At 38.1% G+C, this 27,796-nt stretch overlaps 1 protein-coding gene across 1 annotated transcript in view; it reads left to right on the top strand.

Annotated features, from left to right (window-relative positions):
- The window catches only part of FAM114A2 (family with sequence similarity 114 member A2), a 39,772-nt gene that overhangs the window by 5,889 nt on the left and 6,087 nt on the right, over nucleotides 1-27,796 (top strand). The window contains exons 5-12 of the mRNA XM_079918991.1: nucleotides 1,447-1,538; nucleotides 2,951-3,085; nucleotides 3,578-3,736; nucleotides 4,571-4,694; nucleotides 8,231-8,310; nucleotides 14,726-14,848; nucleotides 15,343-15,482; nucleotides 18,367-18,439. Coding sequence (XP_079775117.1) covers nucleotides 1,447-1,538; nucleotides 2,951-3,085; nucleotides 3,578-3,736; nucleotides 4,571-4,694; nucleotides 8,231-8,310; nucleotides 14,726-14,848; nucleotides 15,343-15,482; nucleotides 18,367-18,439 — 926 coding nt within the window. The remainder of the gene's footprint in view (nucleotides 1-1,446; nucleotides 1,539-2,950; nucleotides 3,086-3,577; nucleotides 3,737-4,570; nucleotides 4,695-8,230; nucleotides 8,311-14,725; nucleotides 14,849-15,342; nucleotides 15,483-18,366; nucleotides 18,440-27,796) is intronic.

The raw sequence follows: 27,796 nt of genomic DNA, 5'->3' as shown, positions 1-27,796 counted from the left end.
TATCGCAAAAAACGAGTCTCACAAATTCTTTTTTGGGTTTTCCAGTGCATATAAAAATTTATACTATATTGTAGGCTATTAAATGTACAGTAGCATTATGTCAAAAAGAATAACGTACATACCTTAATTAAAAAATACCTCACTGCTGAAAAATACTAACCATTATCTGACAGCGGAGGATTGCACAAACCTTCAGTTTGTAAAAAAAAAAAAAAAAAAAAAAAAAAACAGTATCTGCAGAGCACAATAAAGTGCTTGTGCTTCATGCACAAGGTATGAGGTATGCTTGTACTCTGACCTGCAAATTCCAGGTGCTTCAGCTTTCCTAGATTCCAGTCTCTGTCTCTTCTACTTAATAAGACTGCCATGCTCTGCTTGGGTTTCCCCTCCCTGTGCTGTGGTCTGGAAAGCAAGCCAATCATAGAGTTCTCATCATTTGTTTCTCTTCTCTCCTGAACCATAGTACAGTACGGTCTGTAGTCCAATGTCTGGAGATAATTGTTTCTTATATTTGTCCAGTTTTCTAGATGCTATGGTAGAAGGGCAAGTCTGACACCAGATAATCCATCATAGTTGGAAGCAGAAGTCCTCCCTACAATAGATTATTTGTTGATCTCCTGTAAGAGATTTTAGTGTTAATAAAATAGAACAGATTTTAAACAAATCTTTGTAATGCATGTCTGAATCCTGTGAAGAAGCATAATTTTCCAGGATAAAGTTTAAAGTAGACTGGATTTTTAAAAAGTCACATTTATTGAGTTATAATTTACGTAAAGTTCACTCTTTTTAGGTACAATGATCCTTTGATATCCATGGGGGGATTGGTTCCCGGAGCCCCCCCCATGGATACCAAAATCCTCAGATGCTCAAGTTCTTTATGTAAAATGAGTATTCACGGGTTCAGCATCCATAGAAGAGAGGGCCAACTGTATATAGTTTTACATATTTTAACAAACATACTGTCCTGTTTATGCTATGTAATCACAGTCCATTGTGATTATACAGATATAGAATATTTCTTATATTTGTATAGACAAGACTTGAGAATATTTTCATTCCTCCCCCCCCCCCAAAAAAATCCCCTCATGCCCCTTTGTAGTCACTCCCCTCCACCTATTCTTAGCTCTTGGCAACCACTGATCTGTTTTCTGACCCTGTGGTTTTACCCGTGCAGAAGATCATATGAATGGAATCACACAGTATATAGTCTGTTATATATGTCATAGGTTGTTCAAAAGACTGGATCTTGTTTTTGAAATGAAAATGAAAAACTGCCTTAACTTTTATTTTAAAATAGGCACATGGTTTAAAATAATAAAACAAAAAGTACTAAGGCCTTGTGTGTTGGAAATAAAGTCTAATTTTTAAAAATTCATATAGATGCTAATAAAGCAAAACTATTTACGGACTGTCTCTTCATATTTACACATCCCTTCCCCACTATAGGAGAGACAAATGCCAAAGAGAATGAAAACTCCTCTCCAATGAGTGGGCCATTTGGGGTATTCTCTACCATCTCTACTGCTGTTCAGAGCACAGTGAGTAAAAATTGCAAGGTGGCCTGCTTCCTTCCATGATTATAATGGGTTTTTGTCTCTTTCTCTTTCTTTTCCTTGAAAAGTCATGGGGACTGATTCCTCTTATGGGAGTTCAAATTGCTGAAGATCATTCACTTTGATCTTAGGGTAGAGTGAGAGCTAACTTGAAAACTTAAAAGAAGTAAAAGAGGGAGCAGGAAATGCAGAGTAATAGAGAGGCAATGTACCTAATATTTTATGGACTAAGAATTCTTAGTTTGGTGGCCCTAGAAAAACATCTCTGCTTTACAAAAATATTTTTGTCATAATTATATCTTTTAGGCAAAGGAAAAATGAGATGTTTATGATAAATACTTATAAAACTATAGATGATTAGAAACATTTTTGAAAGGATTAAATAGGAAGCAATATCTTTCCTACATGAGGATAGATAGCTAGTACTTTTTTATTTTAACTTTTGTGTGTGCTTTTTGTGTATTTTTTTTTTTTTTTTTTTTTTGCGGTACACGGGCCTCTCACTGCCGTGGCCTCTCCCGTTGCGGAGCACAGCTCCGGACGCGCAGGCCCAGTGGCCATGGCTCACGGGCCCAGCCACTCTGCGGCATGTGGGATCCTCCCGGACCGGGGCACGAACCTGCGTCCCCTGCATCGGCAGACGGACTCCCAACCACTGCACCACCAGGGAAGCCCTTAATTTTAACTTTTTATTGAAGTATAATCTGTATACAGACGAGTGAAATCATAAGTGTTCAGTTTTAATTTTCACGACATGAGCACATTCAGACTAAGAAACAGCAGGGTGGTATATGAGATGTCTCCCCTGTGCTGTCTCCCAGTCTTCTGTGCCTCCCCCTCTTGCCATCTAAGATAACCACAATCCAGTCTTCTGCCATCATAGATTAATTTTCCCTGCTATATGAACAGAATCATACAGAATGTACTCTAGTGTATCTAGTTTCTTTCACTCATTATGTTTATATAATTTATCCACGGTATAGTTTGTGTGGTGTATTCCATTTTCTTTGTTGTATTCCATCGAGTGACTATGTAACATTTACTCATTCCAGGGTTGGTAAGTATTGGGGTAGTTTCCAGCTTTTAGGTTTTATAATAGTACTGCTATGGGTGTTCTTGTATGACTTTTGATGAAGCTCTACACACTTTTTTGAATATTTAACCATGCGTGGAGTTGCTGGGTCATAGGATATTCACATGTTCAGCTATAGTAGATACTGACAAATAATATTCCAAAGTGGGTATACTGCTTTACATTTCCACAAGCACCGTATGATTGTTTTAGTTGCTCCTTGTTCTTGCCAGTGGTTGCTATTGTTAGCCACTATTTTATGAAATGAAAACATGCAGGTGTCTTTTTTCAGTATTATTGTAATGAGGTTGCGTGTGTTTCCTAGGGAAAGAGTGTTATCAGTGGGGGTTTGGATGCCTTAGAATTCATTGGGAAAAAGACAATGGATGTAATAGCAGAAGGGGATCCTGGATTTAAAAGAACCAAGGGTCTGATGAACCGGACTTCCACACTGTCTCAGGTACTGTTTGCATTCCTGTCTGTATTTTGATCTGTATTTTTGCCTTTGGTAATTTGGGACCTTCTTATTATTTCCTTTTGAGGACTTTTCAGTGTTTTTTGTTTTGTTTTGTTTTGTTTTGTTTTTGGTAAGGGGATGCACAGCTCTAATGCTTAGAAAAATGCCCAATTCTTTTTTTTTTCCTCCTCTTTCCTTTCTACAGGAGCCTCTTGTCAGTGCAATATAAGATGCCAAGCCCTTTCAGGGTTGTTATTAGATTAATGGTTAAACCACTGTCAGAGAAACACCTGGTTCCTGGGGTGTTATTTACCCTGTCTAGGAGCAAATTATGTGATTATGTTTTCCCTGCAGCTCCTGAGCCTATCCGATTTGAATCACAATTCCAAGAATGAAAGGGCAGTGTTACCCATCTCAGTTTGCTTCCCTTGACTTTCAGAACTCACCCTTAAACTCTTGTTACTTGTTGCAGTGTAATACCTTGATCTCTTTCAGGTTTTAAGAGAGGCGAAGGAGAAAGAAGAGCTATGGACCACCAATGAGGTTACCATGGAAACGGACAAGAAAACTCATTATGGGCTACTCTTTGATGAATTTCAAGGACTTTCACATCTAGAAGCTCTGGAGATGCTCTCCCGAGAAAGTGAAATAAAGGTAATTCCAAACCAAAAATTTCAACTGGAGTAGTCTTTAAGCAGAAGCACACTGCATAGTTTCTTTTCCTTTTGTGCAGTTGGAGGATGAAATGTATGTCAGGTAGAGGCTTGAGATTCTCTGAAAATACTGTTCCAAAATAAACAAAAAAACTAATTTTTGAACTAATTGCTAGAAATAGAATGAGTCAAGTGTTGTTTCTCTAAATTTAAACAAAAATGGACAGATTGGGCTTCCCTGGTGGCGCAGTAGATGGGAGTCCGCCTGATGATGCAGGGGACACATGTTCGTGCCCCGGTCCGGGAAGATCCCACATGCCGCAGAGCGGCTGGGCCTGTGAGCCATGGCCGCTGAGCTTGCACGTTCGGAGCCTGTGCTCCGCAACGGGAGAGGCCACAGTAGTGAGAGGCCCGCGTACCGCAAAAAAAAAAAAAAAAAAAAAAAGGACAGGTTAACAAAGAGGTCTTAATAGCATATCTATTATTTTTCCTTCATCTTGTTCTTTTTTTTTTCTTTTTATAAGTTTCTTTGGCTTAAGCTGCCAGTTTGGATACAGTTACCTGTTAGCATTTAATTGATTCAAGACTATTCCATTTCCTCCTAATTTCTAAGCTGTTGTTAAGCACTAATAATTTCCAGACATTTCTGGCTTATATTATTTTTGGAAGCACAATTCTCCGTACCTTTCTTTGATGACCTGCCTCTTGTATTAAGGTTCTTGAGGAAGAGCTTGTGAACTCATACTTTTAATTTTAATATGATCCATAGCCTCTTCATTTGAGAATGTTTTTCTTTTTCTCTCATACTCCCACTTACTATTTTATATCAATTCAGGTGAAATCTATTCTTAATTCTCTAAGTGGAGAAGAATTGGAGACTCTAAAATGTGAATTGGAACAACTCAAAGAAGCATTTTCCCTAGCAGAGTTCTGTGAGGAAGAGGAGGAAGAGAAGAAAGGTAACATGGAAATCCAGCATCTGAGTGGGAGGGATGTAGTGTGTTTATATGCAGTGATTGTCCTTGAAATAAATCTCTCCAATTACATTAACTCTTTTTTTTAAAATTGAAGTGTAGTTGATTCACAGTATTGTGTTAGTTTCAGGTGTATAGCAAAGTAATTCAATTATATACATATATTTTTCAGATTGTTTTCCATTATACGTTATTACAAGATATTGAATATAATTCCCTGTGCTATACAGTAAATCCTTGTTGCTTATCTGTTTTATGTATACTAGTTTGTATCTGTTAATCCCATATTCCTAATTTATCCCCTCTTCCCCTTTCCCCTTTGGTAACCATAAGTTTGTTTTCTGTGTCTGTGAGTCTGTTTCTGTTTTGTATATAGATTCATTTGTACTATTTTTTTTAAGATTCCACATAAAAGTGCTATCATACAGTATTTGTGTTTGCCTCTCTGACTTCACTTAGTATGATAATCTCTAGGTCCATCCATGTTGGTGCAAATGGCAATATTTCATTCTTTTTATGGCTGAGTAGTAGTCCCTTCTGTGTATATATACCACATCTTCTGAAACCAATTGTCTGGTTATGTAATATCTTGCTAAATGGTATCTTACTCTATGTAAAAGAGTCCTGATATGAAATGGTCTTTGAATATGAGTTTTTCAAGCTGTCTTGAGGTATTGAGAAGGCAGTAAGCATGGTGGATAAAAGGATGGGTTTTGGAGTTAGACCTGAGTTCTAAATCAAGATCTGCCATTTATTAAGCCATGCAACTTTGTGAAATTACTTAACCCTGAGTGTCTGGTTCCTCAACTGTGAGTAGAGGTAGCTAATTCCTCTCAGTTTGTTATAAGGACTAAATGAAATATTATGTTTAATGTGTGGCTCATAATAAACACTCAACAAATGGTGGCTATTATTTTCATTATTAGGATGGCATAAGTAAATAAATAAAGATCTGCATTTTCAAAGTCTCACTTAGCAGGAAACCTATAAATTAATTTTGATTTGCTTAAGTTGCTCCATTGTTCTTAACTAAGCCCTGGTGTGACAATCCCTGGTTATTTATGAACTTAATTAAGGTTATTTGTACATAGTGCCTAATAGGATTTGTTTAATTTAGTTGACATCTGGCTTCACATAATGATCAGAAATCCTGATCTTTAAATACCATTCAGAGGACTCTAAGGGAATTTCTAAACAGATGGATTTGTGTCTATAATATTTTTATTCCCTGTTTGCCTGAGATCAGGATTCTGCAAAGATAGCACTGGAGTGCTGCATGCCACCCTTCCCAGTGGCCCTCCGCAGTGATTTTGGTTGAGAATGCAACACTGACCTTGGTATTTAATTATATCTCAATGAAGGTTTTTTTTTAAAAAGTGGCAGCAGAGGGGAGAGAAAACCGCAGAACCTAGTTCTGGTGATGTTGATCATCTTCAGTTTCTATCAGCATCCTTAGCCCTTGTCCCTCTATCTTATATACTCAATGCCTTCACTTTTTTAGGAGACTTCCTGCTTGAGGTGCCAGCCTCTCTGCTGAGTCCCTCCAAAGCACTAACCCTGTCTCCCTTCCATCCTTACATGCTTTATTCTAATGCAGCAACTGCTTTTTATGCTCAAGTCTCTGGGGAGTACACGACAAGGATCTCCATTTTTTCCCCCTGTATTTTATTTTACCTTATTATTTTTTAAAATATTAATTTGTTTTGTTTTTTAGGTTCCACATATAAGTGATAACATAGTTTTTGTCTTTCTCTATCTGACTTATTTCTCTAAGCATAATACCCTCCAGATCTATACATGTTGCAAATGCAAACATTTTTTGATCAATTCTTAGCAATAAAAGGTTTTTGAGCACTTAGACCCAATATGTGTATATTTGAATGTGTATAAATTATACACATATACTACCATAGTAATATATTATTTACATTCTAAAGTACATCCTAAAAAAGTACTTCTTGAAGAATGAGATAAATGACTACAAGTAAAAGTTGCATTTTTTTCCTCCTGCACTCAATTTTCTGTGAACCCTTTGAGGTGCTTGCATCCCACTTGGATTCAGATCCATCCCTTGTCTCACATAATTTAGAGCTTAACTGGGAAAGCAAAATACCTTCCTGAGAGTCAGGTTTTTAGTAGAATATGATTTAGGAGTTGTTTACATGAGTTATATAGGTCACAGTTGTATCATTTAGTGAGATCGGCTTTTCCCAAACTATGTTATACCTGGGATCACTAAACCCTTTGAATTCTCTGCCTTGAATGCCAAGAGAGGACAGAAGAGCAGATGGAGAGAGAAGAACCAAGACAGATTTTTTTTCCTAAGGATTCTGGGGAGAAAGCATGTATGAAGCAGTAGTAATTTGCCTTGGTAACCATGAACTGGTGTCTAAGAAATACTCACATAGATTGTAAGTGCTAAGAGATTTCTGTGTACAGGATTTCTCTCTGTAGTCTTTGGTGGAGAGAAAACTTGGGCTGGGCTTCAAAGAGGAGATTGGATAGGATTTAGATGAATAGAGAGGAAAAGAGCCATTTCCTGTCATTTGTTTGGATGTGTTGATTGTTTTTGATCTTGACTCACCTGTTTGCATGTTTCTCAGGTATTAAGTATTCCATGTTCCACATCATCGCTCATCAAGCTTATTCCAAAGCTTCCTTACTATCCTTCCAACATTCTGGAATCCTCTTCCTTTCTTATTACCTACCCTTATTCTTATCTGGATCCTGGAATATTGCCTCAGGCTTCCTGCCTCCCTTCATGTTTCTCTTTTTATTTCATTCCCACCAGGAGCTAAAGTGATCTTTCTAAAATTTTAATTGGACTTACCTGTCTCTGTATAAGACTATTCAGCAGCTCCTCATTCTCTTAATAAAAGTTTGAATTCTTCACCATGGTTTATGATGCCCTTTATTACCTGGATCCTGCTTATTTTCCTAGCTTCATTCTACCCCTCTTCTCTTTCTTCCATTAGGACACTCCCAACCATGTTAAACTTCTTGCCACGCTTTCTTTCACCTCTGGATCTTTGTACTTGTTTTCTCTGCCTGAAGCTCTTCCATTCTCCTGGCTAACTTGTACTTGTTTTTTATGTCCCAGCTTAAATTCCATTTCTTTGGAAGCACATGCCTCTTACCCACTTAGTACTCTGCTTTCATCACTTTTCCATTCATACTTCTAGGATGTAATCCAAAGAGCATAGGCTGTGGACTGGGGGTGGGAAGCCCAACGTTTGACTCCTTATTTGTTATGAGATTTGGGGATATAAATTAACCTCTTCAAGCCCTAGTTTCTTCATCTCGAAAATGGGATAATGACGCATTTTTTTTAGAAGCCTATTGGAAGAATTCATCAGTAAAATATACATAAAAGGATTCTGTAAGCACTAAAGCACCTTGCTCATATAATTTGCTTCTGCTGTTTTTACTGCTACAGCTGCTACTGTCATTCCTCTTCTGTCTCCCTGCAATGATCCTCACCAGTCTTTCTGCAGTGTTTTATATGGGACTTGTTTTTCTAGGGGATGAAGACTTTACCAAAGAGATAACAGAGGTATTTTCCCAGCTGCATGTCTCCTCCAAACCAGAGAAGCTTACTAGGGTAAGTTTTCCTTCTTGCTGATTTTCAATTTTTTACATATATATTTAGTGGATAAAGAATGTAAGGTTGTAAATTCCTGGCAAGGATGTCACCAAAACCGAGGGTATATTCTGAGTTCCATACCTCCTGTCTCCCTCTTGGTCTCGCAGGTTAGTGTGCTAAACTCACACTGCACCCCCTTACCCCCAGCCCCCCAACACATCTGCCATCCTCACCTGTTTCCATTTGGAATGCTTTGCTTGTCTGAAGGCTTAAGTTAGGCCATAGCATTGGTCAGTTAAAGTTGGCAGCACTCATCAGCCATCATGATACCAATGGGCTAGTTCTCTATTGAGGGCTCACTGTTCTGAGGGCTCTGAGTGATTCTGAGATGATGGGATGTGGCCCCTGCCTTTAGGTAGCTGGAGTTTGCCATTTCCCAGAGCCCAGTAACTCAGATAATGACCACTTAGCTTGTGGAAATGAGAGAGTCCATGGCCTGAGCCTTGGTCTTTGGTAGTGATGCCTGAGCTGTCTTCAGTCAAAGCTCAGAGTGGGTCGGGAGATACTGTTTCCAGGGTAGTACCCGCCTAGCATATATACCAGTGCCAGCTCTTGGGACAGTATTCTTTGGGTCTTGGGCTGCTTGCTGCCTCTTCACCCTCTTCTCGAGAAATATCTTAGGATCGATTAGCAGCAGCACACATTGCTTCCTGGCCAGGGAGAGCTGATAGCCATTGTATAGTCATCAGAGTCACCTCTTGCGTACCCCACGGTAAGGAATAGGATGCTTCAGGGAAGTTACCCTGCTCTCCCATGCCCACTAAAAACACTGCATTCTCCAAGAAAGGTTTTCAGAACCTTGCTTCAGCAGCTCCTCTCCCTCATCTTGTCTGTAGCACTTTATGGCACTTTCTAGCTTGTGTTATAGTGTTTTTTGTTTTGGAAGTAATAGCAAACTTAGAAAAAAGTTGCAAGAAAAGTACAAACAACATTCATACAGCTTTTATGCAGATACACCTATTAACATTTCACTGCATTTGCTTCATCATTTGTGCTTGCAAATATGTTCTCTTTCCCTCTTCCTATCCCTTCCTCTCCACCTCCCCCATAGACACACACACACAAGTTATTACTATTATTGGGACTTTTTTTTTTTTTTTTTTTTTTGGCCATACCGTGTGGCATGCGGGATCTTTAGTTCCCCAACCACGGATAGAACCCATGCCCTCCCGCACTGGAAGTGTGGTGTCTTAACCACTGGACCACCAGGGAAGTCCCTGGGACTATTTTTTGAGAGTAAAATGTAAGCATTATAGCCCTGTACTCCTAAATATTTCAATATGTATCTCCTAAGAATATGGATATTCCCTTCTATAACCACACGAATTATCAACTGCAATAAATTTAACATTGATACCATACTTTATTTAATCTGTTGTCCACATTCCAGTTTTGTCAATTGATCTGATAATGTCCTTCATATCCAATTTTTTCCTCTAATGTTGGAGCCAGTACATGATTGCGAATTGTATTTAGTTGTCACGTGCTTTGTCTCTTTTAATCTATATTTGCTTTGTTTTGTTTTTTTGTTTGTTTTAGTCTCTTTTAATCTGGAAGAGTTCCTTAGCTTTTCTTTGTCTTTTATGATTTTGACATTTTTGAGAAATACAAGCCCCTTCCCCCATTATAAAGGTAGAGTATTCCTCATTTGAGTGTTGTCTGGTGTTTTCTCATGATTAAAATCAGGTTATGCATTCTTGTAAGTGATGTTGTATCCTGCACAGGGTACCATATCTAGAGGCACACGATGTCCATTTGTCCCTTATTGGTGATGTGTTGTCTGATTTCTCACTGTATAGTTATGATTTTGTTCCTTTGCTGCTAATGAGCTTTCTGTGGGGAGACATTTTAAGACCATACAAATATCCTGCTCCTCATGATTTAGCATCCTAGATTTAGCAACTATTCATGATTCTTGCTGCACCAGTCTTTACTGTGATGGTTGCTGAATGATGATTTGTTTCAATCCCAGTACATGCTCCACATTTACCAGTGAGCTCTCGGCATTCTACTTATAATTAAGAGCTCTCCCTTCTCCCCTTATCTCTTTATTATCTGTTTGTTATTGATATGGTCTCATGGGTTTCTATTTTTTCCCCCATTGGTTTGTAATTCATTACTGTCCTTAATTATTTTGCTGTTCAAATTGTCCTTCAAGCTGACTCCTGTGTGACATGCCCCCACTATTTGAATATTTCCTTATTTTCTGGCATAACGAGATCTTGTACCTTCCATATTTCTCTCCAGAATGAACCTTTTCTTCAAGGAGCCATGGTTCCTTTTTGATATTACAGGACAAAACCTGGATGCTAGGTGTGCTCATCGCTTGGGGTATCTTTGCTTCTAGGCCCTGTTGGCCTAGGAAATGTATTCAAGTACACATACGTGCACCTGTGTGTGTGTGTGTGTGTGTGTGTGTGTGTGTGTGTGTGTGTGTGTGTGTGTGTGTCCATGTATATGCTCACATACATATTTTAGGGATCGTGAGTTCACACTGATAACTCCAGTTTCAGTCCATTCTTACAGGTTCTTCCTTGCCTCTCCTCATTATACATTTGTATCTCTTTTTCATAGTGAGAACTCTGTCTCCCAACAACATTACTGCATTTCCTAATTTCCCTAGTCCTGTAATGGATCTGAAATGTTGCCCTTGCTTTGCCCATACTACTATAAAACCAAACTATAAAAATATTTATGATATATTTATTGTCTCCCCATGTTAATTTAATTTCATCTTTGAATATATAGAGTATTAATATGTTTTCAAAAGTCAAAACTGTACAAAAAATATATTCAGAAGTGTCACTTCCTCTCAATTCCCACCCACTTCACTCTCTCCTCTCCTTTTAGATATTAAACTTTCTTGTTCTCCAGCATATCCTTCCTGTGTTTCTTTTTTAGATAAGCAGATATATTTTAAAGACAAGCAGATATATTTTCTTATCTCCTTCTTATATAAAAGTTAACATACTATTGATATATGTATTCTTCAGCACTTTATTCACTTAACTGTATGCAAATGTATTTTCATAAAATTATCATTGCTTTTTGTTTGTTTTGTTTTGTTTTGCGGTACGCGGGCCTCTCACTGTTGTGGCCTTTCCTGTTGCGGAGCACAGGCTCCGGACGCACAGGCTCAGCGGCCATGGCTCACGGGCCCAGCCGCTCCGCGGCATGTGGGATCCTCCCGGACCGGGGCACGAACCCGCCTCCCCTGAATCAGCAGGCAGACTCTCAACCACTGCGCCACCCGGGAAGCCCTTGGTTTGGTTATTTTTTAATTTATTTTATTTATTTATTTTTGGCTGCGTTGGGTCTTTGTCACTGTGTGTAGGCTTTCTCTAGTTGCGGCGAGCAGGAGCTCATCTTCATTGCAGTGTGTGGGCTTCTCATTGCAGTGGCTTCTCTCATATGGAGCACAGGCTCTAGGTGCGTGGGCTTCAGTAGTTGTGGCACGCAGGCTCAGTAGTTGTGGCTCGTGGGCTGTAGAGCGCAGGCTCAGTAGTTGGGGCGCACGGGCTTAGTTGCTCCGCGTCATGTGTGATCTTCCCAGACCAGGGATCGAACCTGTGTCCCCTGCATTGGCAGGCAAATTCTTAACCATTGCGCCACCAGAGAAGTCCCAAGCATTGGTATTTTTTGAAAGGGATATAAATTACATTGAGTTGGCACAATAGATTATAATAACTTAATATATTTATTAGACAGGTTATTTTGAGTATGTATTATGCCTACTAAAATATCTCCAAGTAAGTTAAATTTATAGTATCAGATTTCTTTTTGTTTTATGTGGCCTTATATCTCCCTATTTTTCTTCTTTTTTTCCATCTCACATAAATCAGTGTCTGTTTTTTGTCTGGGTTCATAGGTTGTGCTCTAGCTCATTCATGTTGTACCCTTGGGTGTAACCCCACTTATTGATCCTTAAAGGCTCAGCCCCAATACTATGTCTGTAATAAAGTCTGTGATTCTCTCAGTTTTCAGTTGGAATGACTCTCAGCGTCTTCTCTGGATTCCTATTGCCTCGTTACAGCTCTGAACACATTCTGTGTATATAAAGTTACTCAAGTGGATGACTTAATTTAATGACAGTAAACATTTCATTAGAAACCAGGACTCTTCTCAGTTGCAAATGACAGAAACTCAAGTCAGACTGGCTTAAGAAAAAGGCACATTTATTAGCTCATGGAACTAGAAAACTAAGGGGCAACACTGGCTTCAGGCATGGCTCTCCACCCAGAAACTTGTCCCTTCTCCATCTCTTGACTCTGCTTTCTTCTGTTCATTCTTAGGGATGCTTTTCCACATGATGGTAAGATGATTACTGGCAGCTTCAGGAGACTTTTTCCAGTTGAGTAACTCCAACAGAAAGAGGACTTCCCTTTCCCAGTAATTTTATGAGATGTCCTGAGGCTGATGCCCATTGACCTAGCTTGGGTCACTTTTCCATCCATGAACTAATTACTGTATAGACAGGGGGATTAATTTCTTGGTAGCTAAACCTGAATCATTTGCCAACCCTTGGAGTCAGAGGATGAAAGTAACCCCATCCAAACCACATGAACTGAGAAAAATCTAGAACTTACTACCAAAAGAAAGGAGATATATATGCCAACTAGGTAAAAACAGTAGATATCTCTCAACGCTATAGGGAACATCTGGGTGCACTAATCCAAATAAGATACTACCACTGTTCTGTAATAATGTAGTTTATTTAGGAGATAACACATAGTTAATTCCAGTGTATTTTGGTAAGTACTAAGTTGAAGGTGTACTTAGGGGACTGTGGACGTACAGAAAAGGGTTGTTGAAGTGCCCAATCTCCTGGGATGCCTTTGAAAGTTACTTGGAGCAGACAGTGTTTGGGTGGAGGACTGAAAAAAAAAATGAGTTGCCTTGATTTAGGGGAAAAAAAAAATGGAAATGACACTTTGGACTAAGGGAATACCATGAACAAAGAACAGGCATATTACAGGTCATTATTACCAGATCATAAAGTGGGAAGTGGTAAGAGATGAAACTAGAGAAGTAGGTAGAGTAGGTCATGGGCATTTTTTAGATCATGTCAAAGAGCATGATCTAGTGGATGGAGAGCCATTGAAGAAAAGCAGAGTGATCAGCTGTGGGCTTAGATAGATCACTGGTACCATTATGGAAGATGGATTTAAGAGGAGCCATATCAGAAGCAGGGAGACCAATCAGAGTGCTCTTGCCATAGAGTAGATTTGAACCTAAGTGGTGGTAATAGAGAGGAAGAGCAAAGTGGAGAAATACGTACGGTAAAATCAGGCTATCTTGGTGATTGGAAAGGAAGAATCTAGGATGGCTCGTGTATTTTGGCTTGGATGACTGGTATATGGTGGTTCTTCTAAAGCTCAAGGGAATAAGAGAGGATGAAAAATTTAGGGATAGGGAGAGAAAGATGATGAATTTAAATTTTGCACATGTTATATGTGAGACAGATGCCTATAGGATATCCTGATGCGTATGTCCAGAAGGGAATTGGAATATGTTGTTTTCAGAAGTTAGTGCTGGAAATAAGGATTCAGGAGTCAGCAGCAGGTAGGGAATAGTTAAAATCACTGAAATAGGATCGATGGAGAGGGGAGGGAGTAGGGTGAGATAAGTAGAGAGCCAAGGCTGCTATTTGGGACTAAGAAGGGGTATGGGGGACTTCCTAGAGTGATGGGAAAGTTCTGTATCCTGATCTGGGTCACAGTTACACAGGCATATACACATGTAACCTGTCATGCTCTGAAGATTTACACACTTTACTGTGTGTAAGGTACACCTCAGTTTAAAAAAAGCCAAAGGATTAGAGGGAATGTGTGGTCACAAATGTTAAGTGTTGTAAGGAGATCTAGTAAGTTAAGTACTGAAAAGCTAGATGGTATGTTTCTTTGGGTGAGAACAAGAACACTGACTTCCATGATGCTAAAATGTTCCTGGTGGGTGCACAGTAATCTTGGTGAGCTGAATCGAATTGCTGATGGACTGTACAGTCATCCCTTGATATCCTCAGAGGTATCCTGGTTCCAGGGCCCCCTGTTGACACCAAAATTGAGGGATGCTCAAGTCCCTGATATAAAATGGTGTGGTATTTGCATATAACCTACATACATCCTCTGGTATATGTTAAATCACCTCTTGATTGCTTATAATACCTAATACAGTGTAAATGCTGTGCAAATAGTTGTACATACAATGTAAATGCTATTTAAGTTGCCAGCACTTGGCAAATTTAGGTTTTGCTTTTTGGAACTTTTTGGATTTTTTTTTTTTTTCCCGAATATTTTCAAACTGTGGTTGGTTGAATCTGAAGATGTGGAAGCTGTGTAGATGGAGGGCCAACTATAATCTTTTTCTTATTTAGGCAAGAAATACAGCCTGTGAATGGATCAGGACATCTCTGGCCAAACCATTAGAAGAGAAGGAAGAAGGAAAAAAACAGTTGGAAGCAGAAGAAATTGAGCAAATCAATAACAATTCAATAGAGGTAATGAAAACAACTAAGGCTTTTTTTTTTTTCAATGTGGTATCGCAGTTAGGGACGTAAGCACCTATTTTGTTGTACTGCTATCCATAATTTCTACCTTGTGATCCAAGATCGCAACATCTTAGTTCTAGACTATAGGATGCAAGGAGTGAAGAAAAAGAGACAAAGGGTGCATGTATGTGGCGTCATGAGAAGGTTCCCAGAAGCTGCACATGACACTTTTTATTCAAATCTTTTAGCTAAAACTTAGTCACATGGTCACACCTGACTTCAGGGGAGCCTCTGTTTTTATAGCTATGAGCCCAGTTATAAAATTATATAGCTACTATGGAAGAAGAGGAGGTTTATTGAAGGGCAACTATTATCTATTAGTCTCTGTTGCTTTCAAGATATTGTATACTTCAGTATGGGAGAAGCAGGGTGGTGTCATTTCCTCTTGTATTAAAAAAAACAATGCTCTGTGTTGTTACGCTTTGTTTTGTTTTTCCGTCCAGGATATCCATGCATTTGCAATCAGGAGCCTAGCAGAACTGACTGCCTGCTCAATTGAACTGTTTCACAAAACAGCAGCTCTGGTTCTGCATGGCAGGAAGCAGGAAGTAACAGCCATAGAAAGGAGCAGAGCCCTTTCCCAGTAAGTGTAATGAGTATCCCTCTAAATGATACAGTTTGCTGAAAGAACTTTCTCAGTTTCTTTTCAAAGTTTTAGAAACTTTCCTCTCAGTAAGATGCTGTTCACATTGCACCATTCACATCTTAGAGGTTTGTTCATTTTGGGTTTTAGTTAGTAAGTAGCCAAGGGTGTTGTTTATTTTCATTGAGCCATAAATCTATTTTATAAATCTGCCCTTTTTTATTAACCAACTCATACTCGGAAAACTAGTTTTTTTTTTTCAGATCACTGACCTTAATTGAAGTAGAATTTTGCATAAGTGAAAACAGAAAATAGTTCTAATAACCTCAGTTCTTAATAACAGTTGTTGGTTATTGAGTGCTAATTATATGCCAGGTGCCATGCTAAGGGATTTATGTGTATCATTTCTAATCTTTAAAAACAACCCTCAAGATAAATAATCAGTCCAGCTTTAAAAATGAGGAAACACAAACATAAGAGAAGTTAAGTAAATTATGCCCAGGTTGTGCAGACTGGGATTTAAACCCAGGTCTATCTAAGTTTCAAACCGTATTTTTCCAGTATATTGCTGGTTTTGAACAAAAATTTGAAAAATGATAGAATGTAGGTAGTCACAGGAGGAAAAAAAGCCCTACTGTTTTCTAAATAAATCTCCTAATTAAACAATGAGAATTTTCATTGGAGGAAAAAACATGAGTGAGAGTGTCTAGTGTGTTAGGATTGGAAGGGACCCTTGATGTTCTCTCGGCCATTTCTTCACCTACAGTTTCACTGCCCCTCTACAACATCCCATAAGGAGGGGCCTAGTTTTGTCTTAAACATCCTTAGGATGAGGGATTCACAATCCCAAAGCAGACTATTCTTTGGAAAACTAGCTATTTCCACTGCATGGAATGCTCTTCCAGTCATGGCTCTTTCCTTCACTGAATTTCCTTTATTTCTTAGAGGGTCCTTTTTCACCACCCTATCTAATACTATCTTCTACCATTTTCTCATTCTTTTTTTCTTTTCTCTAACTCTAATTCACTATTACATTGATCAGTTTAACCTCCTCAAGGGTAGGATTTTTATTTTGTTTTATTTTTTAATTTATTTTTTAATAAAAAAATGTCTTATAAAATTTTTGAAGGTTACCTTCCATTCACAGTTATTACAAAATATTGGTTATATTCCCCATGTTGTTATTACAAAATATTGGCTATATTCCCCATGAGCTTCTCTTACACCCAGTAGTTTGTACCTCCCACTTCCCCACCCCTATATTGCCCCTCCCTCCCTCTCCCCACTGGTAACCACTAGTTTGTTCTCCATATCTGTGAGTCTGCTTCTTTTTTGGTATACTCACTAGTTTGTTGTATTTTTTAGATTCCTCATATAAGTGATTTCATACAGTATTTGTCTTTCTCTGTCTGACTTATTTCACTTAGCATAAATGCCCTCCAAGTCCGTCCATGTTGCTGCAGATGGCAAAATTTCGTTCTCTTTTATGGCTGAGTAGTATTCCATTGTGTATATATACCACATCTTCTTTATCCATTCATCTGTTGATGGACACTTAGGTTACTTCCATATCTTGGCGATTGTGAATAATGCTGCTGTGAACATTGGAGCGCATGTATCTTTTCGAATTAGTGTTTTTGTTTTTTTGATATATACCCAGGAGTGGAATTCCTGGGTCATATGGTAGTTCTATTTTTAGTTTTTTGAGAAACCTCCATACTACTTTTCACAATGGCTGCACCAATTTACATTCCCACCAACAGTGTACAAGGGTTCCCTTTTTTCCATATCCTCACCAACCTTTGTTATTTGTGTTCTTTTTGTTGGTAGCCATTCTGACAGGTGTGAGATGATATCTCGTGTGTTTTTTTGTTTGTTTTTTAAATTTTTATTGGTGTATAGTTGATTTACAATGTTGTGCTAGTTTCAGCTGTACAGCAAAGTAAATCAGTTGTACATATACATACATCCATTCTTTTTTTTGGAGATTATTTTCCCATGTAGGCTATTGCAGAGTATTGAGTAGAGTTCCCTGTGCTATACAGCAGGTTATTATTAGTTATCTATTTTATATATAGTAGTGTATATTCACCAGTCCCAACCTCCCAGTTTATCGCTCCACCCCCACCACTCCCCCGCTCCACATCCCCTGGTAACCATAAGTTTGTTTTCTACATCCATGACTCTACTTCTGTTTTGTAAATAAGTTCATTTTTACTCCTTTTTTTAAGATTCCACATATAAGCGATATTATATGATATTTGTCATTCTGTGTCTGACTTACTTCACTCAGTATGACGATCTGTAGGTCCATCCATGTTGCTGCCTCATGTGGCTTTGATTTGCATTTCCCTGTTACATTTTCGAATTCTTTACTTGCTTTCATATCACCATCTAGTACATATTATATATATAAATATATGTATACTTTTGTGTGTGTATAAATGTATACATATATAACTATAAACATATACAAACATCCATTTCTTTCTATATTTATAGTATCCCTGTCAATCAGCAAGTAAGTTAGTATTCATGAAAACTGGTGCTTTGCTTGTTTACTAATATATCCCCAGTGCTCAGAAGTACCTGGTACATAGAAGCCTTTCGGTAAGTATTTGTCAAATGAATGAATAAATATTTAATTTAACTATATTTCTAAATGGAATGTAGGATCTTTTAAGTATGACTTTGTCTCCTTAAAATGTATCTTAGTTATTTCCTTTGATTTAATTTGAAAGCATAGTATTTTCTAGAGAATTTTGTAGAAAAGTATTTCTCTAAGGACTGAACCTTCTCTTCCTATAACATGCGTCCCCATATATGTAGTTGAACATATATGGGGACCTAGGACCTGTTTCTCCTTTTTTCCCTTCTTTCCTAGGATGACAGTTGTGTTGTGTAAAGAGTTGTCCTCTCTGTCTAAAGAGTTCACCACCTGCCTAACAACTGCTGGGGTAAGAATTCATGATTTTTATTGGGCTAATGTCTGTTTTGTTTTGTTTTTAGAACAGCTTTATTAAGATATAGTTTACATATCATAAAATTTTTCCCATTTAAGTGTACGTTTCAATGGTTTTTAATATATTTACAGAGCCATGCAACAGTCACCAAAATCTAATTTTAGATCGTTTTCATCATCTCCCGGAAAACCTCTCATACCATTGGCAGTCACTTACCATTCCCTTCCCCTCCACATTCTTCTAGCCTTAAGCAACACTAATCTACTTTCTGTCTATAGATTTGCCTATTCTGGGCATCTAATATAAATGGGATCATACAATATTATGGTATTTTGTGTCTGTTTTCTTTCACTTAGCATAATATTTTTGACGTTCATCCACATTGTATCAGTATTTCCTTTTATTACCTAATAACATTCTATCATATGGATATATACCACATTTATCTATTCATCAGTTGATAGACATTTGGATTGTTTACTCTTCTTGGTTGTAATGAATAATGTTACTATGAGCATGCATGTATGTTTTTATTTCTCTTGGGTGGATAGCTAGGAGTGGAATTTCTGGGTCACATGGGTAATATGGACCATTAAGGAACTGTCAGACTGTTTTCCAAAGTAGTTGCACCATTTTACACCCCTGCCAGCAATGTATGAGAGTTCCAGTTTCTCCACATCCTTGTTGACACTTGCTATTGTCTGGTTTTGTGTTTTTGTTTTTGTTTATTAAACTTTTACCAGACCTAGTAGGTATGAAGTGTTATCTTATTATGGGTTTTATTTGCATTTCCCTGATGGCTGATGATGTTGAGCATCTTTTCACATGCTTGTTAGCCATTTGTATGTCTTCTATAGAGAAGTGTCTTTTCCAGTCCTTTGCCTATTTTTAAATTGGGTTTTTTTAATTATTATTTTATAAATTGGGTTTTTTATTTTATAATTTATTCTGATTTTAATTATTTTTCTTTTTATTATTTACTATTTATTACTGAGTTATAGAAGTTCTTTATTTTCTCTGGATACAAGTTCCTTACCAGATATATGATATGCACATATTTTTTCCCAGTCCATGGGCGGTCCTTTCACTTTCTTGATAGTGAATAGTGATAGAGTCCAACTTGTCAATATTCTCTTTTATCACTTGTTCTTTTGGTATTGTATCTAAAGAATCATTGCCTCACCCAAGATCATGAGGATTTACTCATGTTTTTTTCTAAGAGTCTTATGTTGCAGCTCTTATTTTTACGTCTATTATATATTTTGAGTTACTTTTTGTGTATGGTGTGAGGTAGGGGCCCACCATTTTTTTTTTCATGTGGATATCCAGTTGTCCCAGCACCATTTGTTGAAAAGTTTCTCCTTGTTGAATTGTCTTGGCCCTTTTTGTCTAAAATCAATTGACCATAGTCATAGGGATTTGTTTCTGGGCTCTTATTTCAGTTCCATTGATCTGTGGTATCCTATGCCAGTGCCATACTGTCTTGATTTCTGTAGCTTTGTAGTAAGTTTTGAAATCAAGAAGTGTAAGTCTTCCAACTTTCTTCTTCTTTTTCAAGATTTTTTTGTCTATTGGGGGCCCTATGCATTTCCATATGAATTTCAGGATCAGTTTGTCTATGTCTAACTGAATTTTGCAACTCGTTGTTCTTTTTTATACAGTCTTCAGTATATTTTGTGCTGCTTGCTCTCGAGACCTGTACTGAGAATGTAGACCTTGATAAGATAAAAATCCCAAAGTTGGATTCTAGTTTAAAGGGGCAGCGCCTTACTTAGACTATGGCAACTCTCATATTTTGCAGTTGCCAGCCAGTAGGAGAGTTGTAATTAAAGCTAAAGTTTTTTTGTTTTGTTTTAAGGAATTGTAAAAATTTACTGAAGGTGTGTGAACTATGGAAGATGATTCAGACATCAGTAATCATGAATTGGCATAAAATCAAGGGCATTTTAAATGGACAGATAAAAATCACTTTGTAGTACACCAAACTCATACATACAGAGAACAGATAGGTGGTTGCCAGAGGCAAAGGTGGGGGCTGGGTGAAATGGGTGAAGGGGATCAAAAGGTACAAACTTCCAGTTATAAAATAAATAATGTACAGCGTGTACAGCATTGGGGATGTCATGTACGTCATGATACCTATAGTTAATAATACTGTATTGCATATTTGAAAGTTGCTACGACAGTAGATCTTAAAAGTTGTCATCACGAGAAAAAAAATTACTTCACTGTGTATAGTGATGGATGTTGACTGGTCTTATTATCATCACTTTGCCATGTATGCAGATAGTAAATCATTAGTTTCTACATATGCAATTAGTATAGTGTTGTATGTCAATTATACCTCAATTAAAAAAAATCAGCTCGTAGTTAAGGTTATAAGGGTCAATGTGGCAGCAAAGTTATTCTGGGCCCTTAAATTTATTTTAGTTAAGAGCATGGCCCAAATTAATTCTTCTCACTTTGAGTTTACATTTTTCCTATAAGGGATAATTCTGTGATATAGTTTCTCTTTTCCTCTTAGTATTTTCTTTAAAAGAGCTTCTGGGTTTCCTGAAGTTAATCTTCTGAGGCTAAAGTTTTCCATGTGTTTCATAAAGATACTTTAACCCAGCAAGTCAACTCTAAGGTGCTAACACATGCAAGTATTAAATTTGCATTATTTGTCTCCACATTTTCCAAACAGCCCATCTTAAAAACGAGTTGAGTATTTTGAGCGCATGTTTCATATCTGCATTTTTTTTTGGGATGTGGGCCTCTCACTGTTGTGGCCTCTCCCGTTGCGGAGCACAGCCTCTGGACGTGCAGGCTCGTCGGCCATGGCTCACGGGCCCAGCCGCTCCGCGGCACGTGGGATCCTCCCGGACCAGGGCACGAACCCGTGTCCCCTGCCTCGGCAGGTGAACTCCCAACCAATGCGCCACCAGGGAAGCCCCATATCTGTATATTTTGTTTTAAAATTTTTCTAAAGTTTTTGTGGTCAAATATACCATTTCTATCTCCCTTCCAAAATGAATATACTTTTTAAAGTTAGTAAAAACTACAAAGGCAGGGCTTCCCTGGTGGCACAGTGGTTGGAGTCTGCCTGCCAATGCAGGGGACACGGGTTCGTGCCCCGGTCCGGGAAGATCCCACATGCCGCGGAGTGGCTGGGCCCGTGAGCCATGGCTGCTGAGCCTGCACGTCCGGAGCCTGTGCTCCGCAACGGGAGAGGCCACAACAGTGAGAGGCCCGTGTACCAAAAAACAAAAACAAACAAACAAAAAACTACAAAGGCATACACTCTCAATTTGGATAGAAGGAAATTTAAAGCCCTTCTTGAGTCTGATCCAGACTTTGTCTATGCTTTTATTTATATTTGGGTATGTGTGGGTGTGTTTCAAAGTGGAATCATACTTTATTTATTTTTGAATTCTATTTAATGTATTTTTTTATACAGCAGGTTCTTATTAGTTATCCATTTTATACATATTAGTGTATACATGTCAATCCCAATCTCCGAGTTCATCACACCACCACCACCACCGCCCACGTCTTTCCCCCCTTGGTGTCCATACATTTGTTGTCTACATCTGTGTCTCAATTTCTGCCCTACAAACTGGTTCATCTGTACCATTTTTCTAGGTTCTACATATATGCATTAATATACGATATTTGTTTTTCTCTTCCTGACTTACTTCACTCTGTATGACAGTCTCTAGATTCATCCACGTCTCTACAAATGACCCAATTTCGTTCCTTTTTATGGCTGAGTATTATTCCGTTGTATATATATATATATATATACCACATCTTCTTTATCCATTCGTCTGTCGATGGGCATTTAGGTTGCTTCCATGACCTGGCTATTGTAAATAGTGCTGCAATGAACATTGGGGTGCATGACTCTTTTTGAATTATGGTTTTCCTGGGTATATGCCCAGTAGCGGGATTGCTGGGTCATATGGTAATTCTATTTTTAGTTTTTTAACGAACCTCCATCCTGTTCTGCATAGTGGCTGTATCAATTTACATTCCCACGAACAGTGCAAGAGGGTTCCCTTTTCTCCACACCCTCTAGCATTTGTTGTTTGTAGATTTTCTGATGATGCCCATTCTGACTGGTGTGAGGTGATACGTCATTGTAGTTTTGATTTGCATTTCTCTAATAATCAGTGATATTGAGCAGCTTTTTCATGTGCTTCTTTGCTATCTGTATGTCTTCTTTGGAGAAATGTCTATTTAGGTCTTCTGCCCATTTTTGGATTGGGTTGTTTTTTTTTTTTTAATATTGACCTACATGAGCTGTTTATATATTTGGGAGATTAATCCTTTGTCCATTGATTCATTTGCAAATATTTTCTCCCATTCTGAGGGCTGTCTTTTCGTCTTGTTTGTAGTTTTCTTTGCAAAAGCTTTTAAGTTTCATTAGGTCCCATTTGTTTATTTTTGTTTTTATTTCCATTACTCTAGGAGGTGGATCAAAAAAGATCTTTCTGTGATTTATGTCAAAGAGTGTTCTTCCGATGTTTTCCTCTAAGAGTTTTATAGTGTCTGGTCTTACATTTAGGTCTCTAATCCATTTTGAGTTTATTTTTATGTATGGTGTTTAAGGAGTGTTCTAATTTCATTCTTTAACATGTAGCTGTCCAGTTTTCCCAGCACCACTTATTGAAGAGGCTGTCTTTTCTTCACTGTATATTCTTGCCTCCTTTATCAAAAATAAGGTGTCCATATGTGCATGGGTTTATCTCTGGGCTTTCTATCCTGTTCCATTGATCTATCTTTCTGTTTTTGTGTCAGTACCATATAGTCTTGATTACTGTAGCTTTGTAGTATAGTCTGAAGTCAGGGAGTCTGATTCCCCCAGCTCTGATTTTTTTCCCTCAAGAGTGCTTTGGCTATTCGGGGTCTTTTGTGTCTCCATACAAATTTTAAGATTTTTTGTTCTACTTCTGTAAAAAATGCCATTGCTAATTTGATAAGGATTGCATTGAATCAGTAAATTGTTTTGGGTAGTATAGGCATTTTCACAATATTGATTCTTCCAGTCCAAGAACATGGTATACCTCTCCATCTGTTTGTATCATCTTTAATTTCTTACATCAGTGTCTTATAGTTTTCTGCATACAGGTCTTTGTCTCCCTAGGTAGGTTTATTCCTAGGTATTTTATTCTTTCTGTTGCAGTGGTAAATGGGAGTGTTTCCTTAATTTTCTTTCAGATTTTTCATCATTAGTGTATAGAAATGCAAGAGATTTCTGTGCATTAATTTTGTATCCTGCAACTTTACCAAATTGATTGATTAGCTCTAATAGTTTTCTGGTGGCATCTTTAGGATTCTCTATGTATAGTATCACGTCATCTGCAAACAGTGACAGTTTTACTTCTTCTTTTCCAATTTATATTCCTTTTATTTCTTTTTCTTCTCTGATTGCCATGGCTAAGACTTCCAAAACTATGTTGAATAATAGTGGTGAGTGTGGACATTCTTGTCTTGTTCCTGATCTTAGAGGAAATGCTTTCAGTTTTTCACCATTGAGGATGATGTTTGCTGTTGGTTTGTCATATATGGCCTTTATTATGTTGAGGTAGTTTCTCTCTATGCCCACTTTCTGGAGAGCTTTTGTCATAAATGAGTGTTGAATTTTGTGAAAAGCTTTTTCTACATCTATTGAGATGATCATATGGTTTTTATTCTTCAGTTTGTTAATATAGTGTATTGCATTGATCTGTTTGCATATATTGAAGAATCCTTGCATCCCTGGGATAAATCCCACTTGATCATGGTGTATGATATTTTTAATTTGTTGTTGGTTTCTGTTCACTAGTATTTTGTTGAGGATTTTTGCATCTATATTCATCAGTGATATTGGTCTGTAATTTTCTTGTTTTGTAGTATCTTTGTCTGGTTTTGGTATCAGGGTGATGGTGGCCTCATAGAATGAGTTTGGGAGTGTTCCTTCCTCTGCAATTTTTTGGAATAGGTTGAGAAGGATGGGTGGTAGCTCTTCTCTAAATGTTTGATAGAATTCACCTGTGAAGCCATCTGGTCCTGGATTTTTGTTTGTTGGAAGATTTTTAATCACACTTTCAATTTCATTACTTGTGATTGGTCTGTTCATATTTTCTATTTCCTCCTGGTTCAGTCTTGGAAGGTTATACCTTTCTAAGAATTTGTCCATTTCTTCCAGGTTGTCCATTTTATTGGCATAGAGTTGCTTGTAGTAGTCTCTTAGGGTGCTTTGTATTTCTGCAGTGTCTGTTGTAACTTCTCCTTTTTCATTTCTAAGTTTACTGATTTGAGTCCTCTCCCTCTCTTTCTTGATGAGTCTGGCTAATGTTTATCAATTTTGTTTATCTTCTCAAAGAACCAGCTTTTAGTTTTATTGATCTTTGCTATTGTTTTCTTTGTTTCTATTTCATTTATTTCTACTCTGATCTTTATGATTTCTTTCCTTCTGTTAACCTTGGGTTTTGTTTGTTCTTCTTTCTCTAGTTCCTTTAGGTGTAAGGTTAGATTATTTACTTGAGATTTTTCTTGTTTCTTGAGGCTTGTATTGCTGTAAACTTCCCTCTTAGAACTACTTCTGCTGCATGCTATATAGGTTTTGGATTGTCATGTTTTCATTGTCACTTGTCTCTAGGTATTTTTTGATTTCCTCTTTGATTTCTCTAGTGATCTCTTGGTTATTTTTAATGTATTGTTCAGCCTCCATGTGTTTGTGTTTTTTACGTTTTTTTCCCTATAATTGATTTCTAATCTCATAGCATTGTGGTCAGAAAAGATGCCTGATATGATTTAAATTTTCTTAAATTTACTGAGGCTTGATTTCTGACCCAAGATGTGATCTATCCTGGAGAATGTTCTCTGCGCACTTGAGAAGAAAGTGTAATCTGCTGTTTTATGAATGAATGTCCTATAAATATCAATTAAATCTATTTGGTTTCTTGTATCATTTAAAGCTTGTGTTTCCTTATTAATTTTCTGTTTGGATGATCTGTCCATTGGTGTAAGTGAGGTGTTAAAAGTCCCCCACTATTACTGTGTTACTGTTGATTTCCTCTTTTATAGCTGTTAGAAGTTGCCTTATGTATTGAGGTGCTCCTATGTTGGGTGCATATATATTTATAATTGTTATATCTTCTTCTTGAATTGATCCCTTGATCATTATGTAGTGTCCTTCCTTGTCTCTTGTAACATTCTTTATTTTAAAGTCTATTTTATCGGATATGAATATTGCTACTCCAGCTTTCTTTTGATTTCCATTTGCATGGAATATCTTTTTCCATCCCCTCACTTTCAGTCTGTATGTGTCCCTAGGTCTGAAGTGGGTCTCTTGTAGACAGCATATACATGGGTTTTGTTTTTGTATCCATTCAGCGAGCCTGTGTCTTTTGGTTGGAGCATTTAAGCCATTCACACATTTAACGTAATTATCGATATGTATGTTCCTATTACCATTTTCTTAATTGTTTTGGGTTTGTTTTTGTAGGTCCTTTTCTTCTCTTGTGTTTCCCACTTAGAGAAGTTCCTTTAGCATTTGTTGCAGAGCTGGTTTGATGGTGCTGAATTCTCTTAGCTTTTGCTTGTCTGTTCAGCTTTTGATTTCTCCATCGAATCTAAATGAGATCTTTGCCGGGTAGAGTAATCTTGGTTGTACGTTCTTCCCTTTCATCACTTTCAATATCTCATGCCACTCCCTTCTGGCTTATAGAGTTTCTGCTGAGAAATCAGCTGTTAACCTTATGGGAGTTCCCTTGTATGTTATTTGTCATTTTTCCCTTGCTGCTTTCAATAATTTTTTTTTGTCTTTATTTTTTGCCCATTTGATTACTATGTGTCTCAGCATGTTTCTTCTTGGATTTATCCTGTATGGGACTCTCTGCACTTCCTGGACTTGGGTGGCTATTTCCTTTCCCATGTTAGGGAAGTTTTCAACTATAATCTCTTAAAATATTTTCTTGGGTCCTTTCTCTCTCTCTTCTCCTTCTGGGACCCCTATAATGTGAGTGTTGTTGCTTTTAATGTTGTCCCAGAGGTCTCTTAGGCTGTCTTCATTCCTTTTCATTCTTTTTTCTTTATTCTGTTCCACAGCAGTGAATTCCACCATTCTGTCTTCCTGGTCACTTATTCGTTCTTCTGCCTCAGTTATTCTGCTATTGATTCCTTCTAGTGTATTTTTCATTTGTTATTATATTGTTCACCTCTGTTTGTTTGTTCTTTAATTCTTCTAGGTCTTTGTTAAACATTTCTTGCATCTTATGTATCTTTGCCTCCATTCTTTTTCTGAGGTCCTGGATCATCTTCACTATCATTATTCTGAATGTTTTTTTCTGGAAGGTTGCCTATCTCCACTTCATTTAGTTGTTCTGGGGTTTTTTCTTGTTCCTTCATCTGGTACATAGCCCTCTGACTTTTCATCTTTTCTATCTTTCTGTGAATGTGGTTTTTGCTCCACAGGCTGCAGGATGGTAGTTCTTCTTGCTTCTGCTGTCTGCCCTCTGGTGGATGAGGCTATCTAAGAGGCTTGTTCAAGTTTCCTCATGGGAGGGACTGGTGGTGGGTAGAGCTGGCTGTTGCTCTGGTGGGCAGAGCTCAGTAAAACTTTCATCCGCTTGTCTGCTGATGGGTGGGGCTGGGTTCCCTCCCTGTTGGTTGTTTGGCCTGAGGCGACCCAACACTGGAATCCTACCCGGGCTCTTTGGTGGGGCTAATGGCGGGTTCTGGGAGGGCTCACGCCAAGGAGTACTTCCCAGAACTTCTGCTGCCAGTGTCTTTGTCCTCACAGTGAGACACAGCCAACCCCGTCTCTGCAGGAGACCCTCCAACACTAGCAGGTAGGTCTGGTTCAGTCTCCCCTGGGGTCACTGCTCCTTCCCCTGGGTCCTGATGCACACACTACTTTGTGTCTGCCTTCCAGGAGTGGAGTCTGTGTTTCCCCCAGTTCTGTCGAAGTCCTGCAGTCAAATCCCGCTAGCCTTCAATGTGTGATTCTCTAGGAATTCCTCTTCCCGTTGCCGGACTCCCAGGTTGGGAAGCCTGACCTGGGGCTCAGAACCTTCACTCCAGTGGGTGGACTTCTGTGGTTACATGTTCTCTGGTTTGTGAGTCACCCACCCAGCAGTTATGGGATTTGATTTTATTGTGATGCGCCCCTCCTACCATCTCATTATGGCTTCTCCTTCATCTTTGGATGTAGGGTATCTTTTTTGGTGACTTCCAGTGTCTTCCTGTCGATGATTGTTCAGCAGTTAGTTGTGATTCCGGTGCTCTCGCAAGAGGGAGTGAGAGCATGTCCTTCTACTCCGCCATCTTGAACCAATCATCATATTTTACCTATTGTTTTTTAATGTGCTATCCTCGCTTAAC

Source organism: Stenella coeruleoalba, assembly GCF_951394435.1.
Source record: "Stenella coeruleoalba genome assembly, chromosome: 3".
Lineage (NCBI taxonomy): Eukaryota > Metazoa > Chordata > Mammalia > Artiodactyla > Delphinidae > Stenella > Stenella coeruleoalba.
This window is presented reverse-complemented; position numbering and strand designations above follow the sequence as displayed.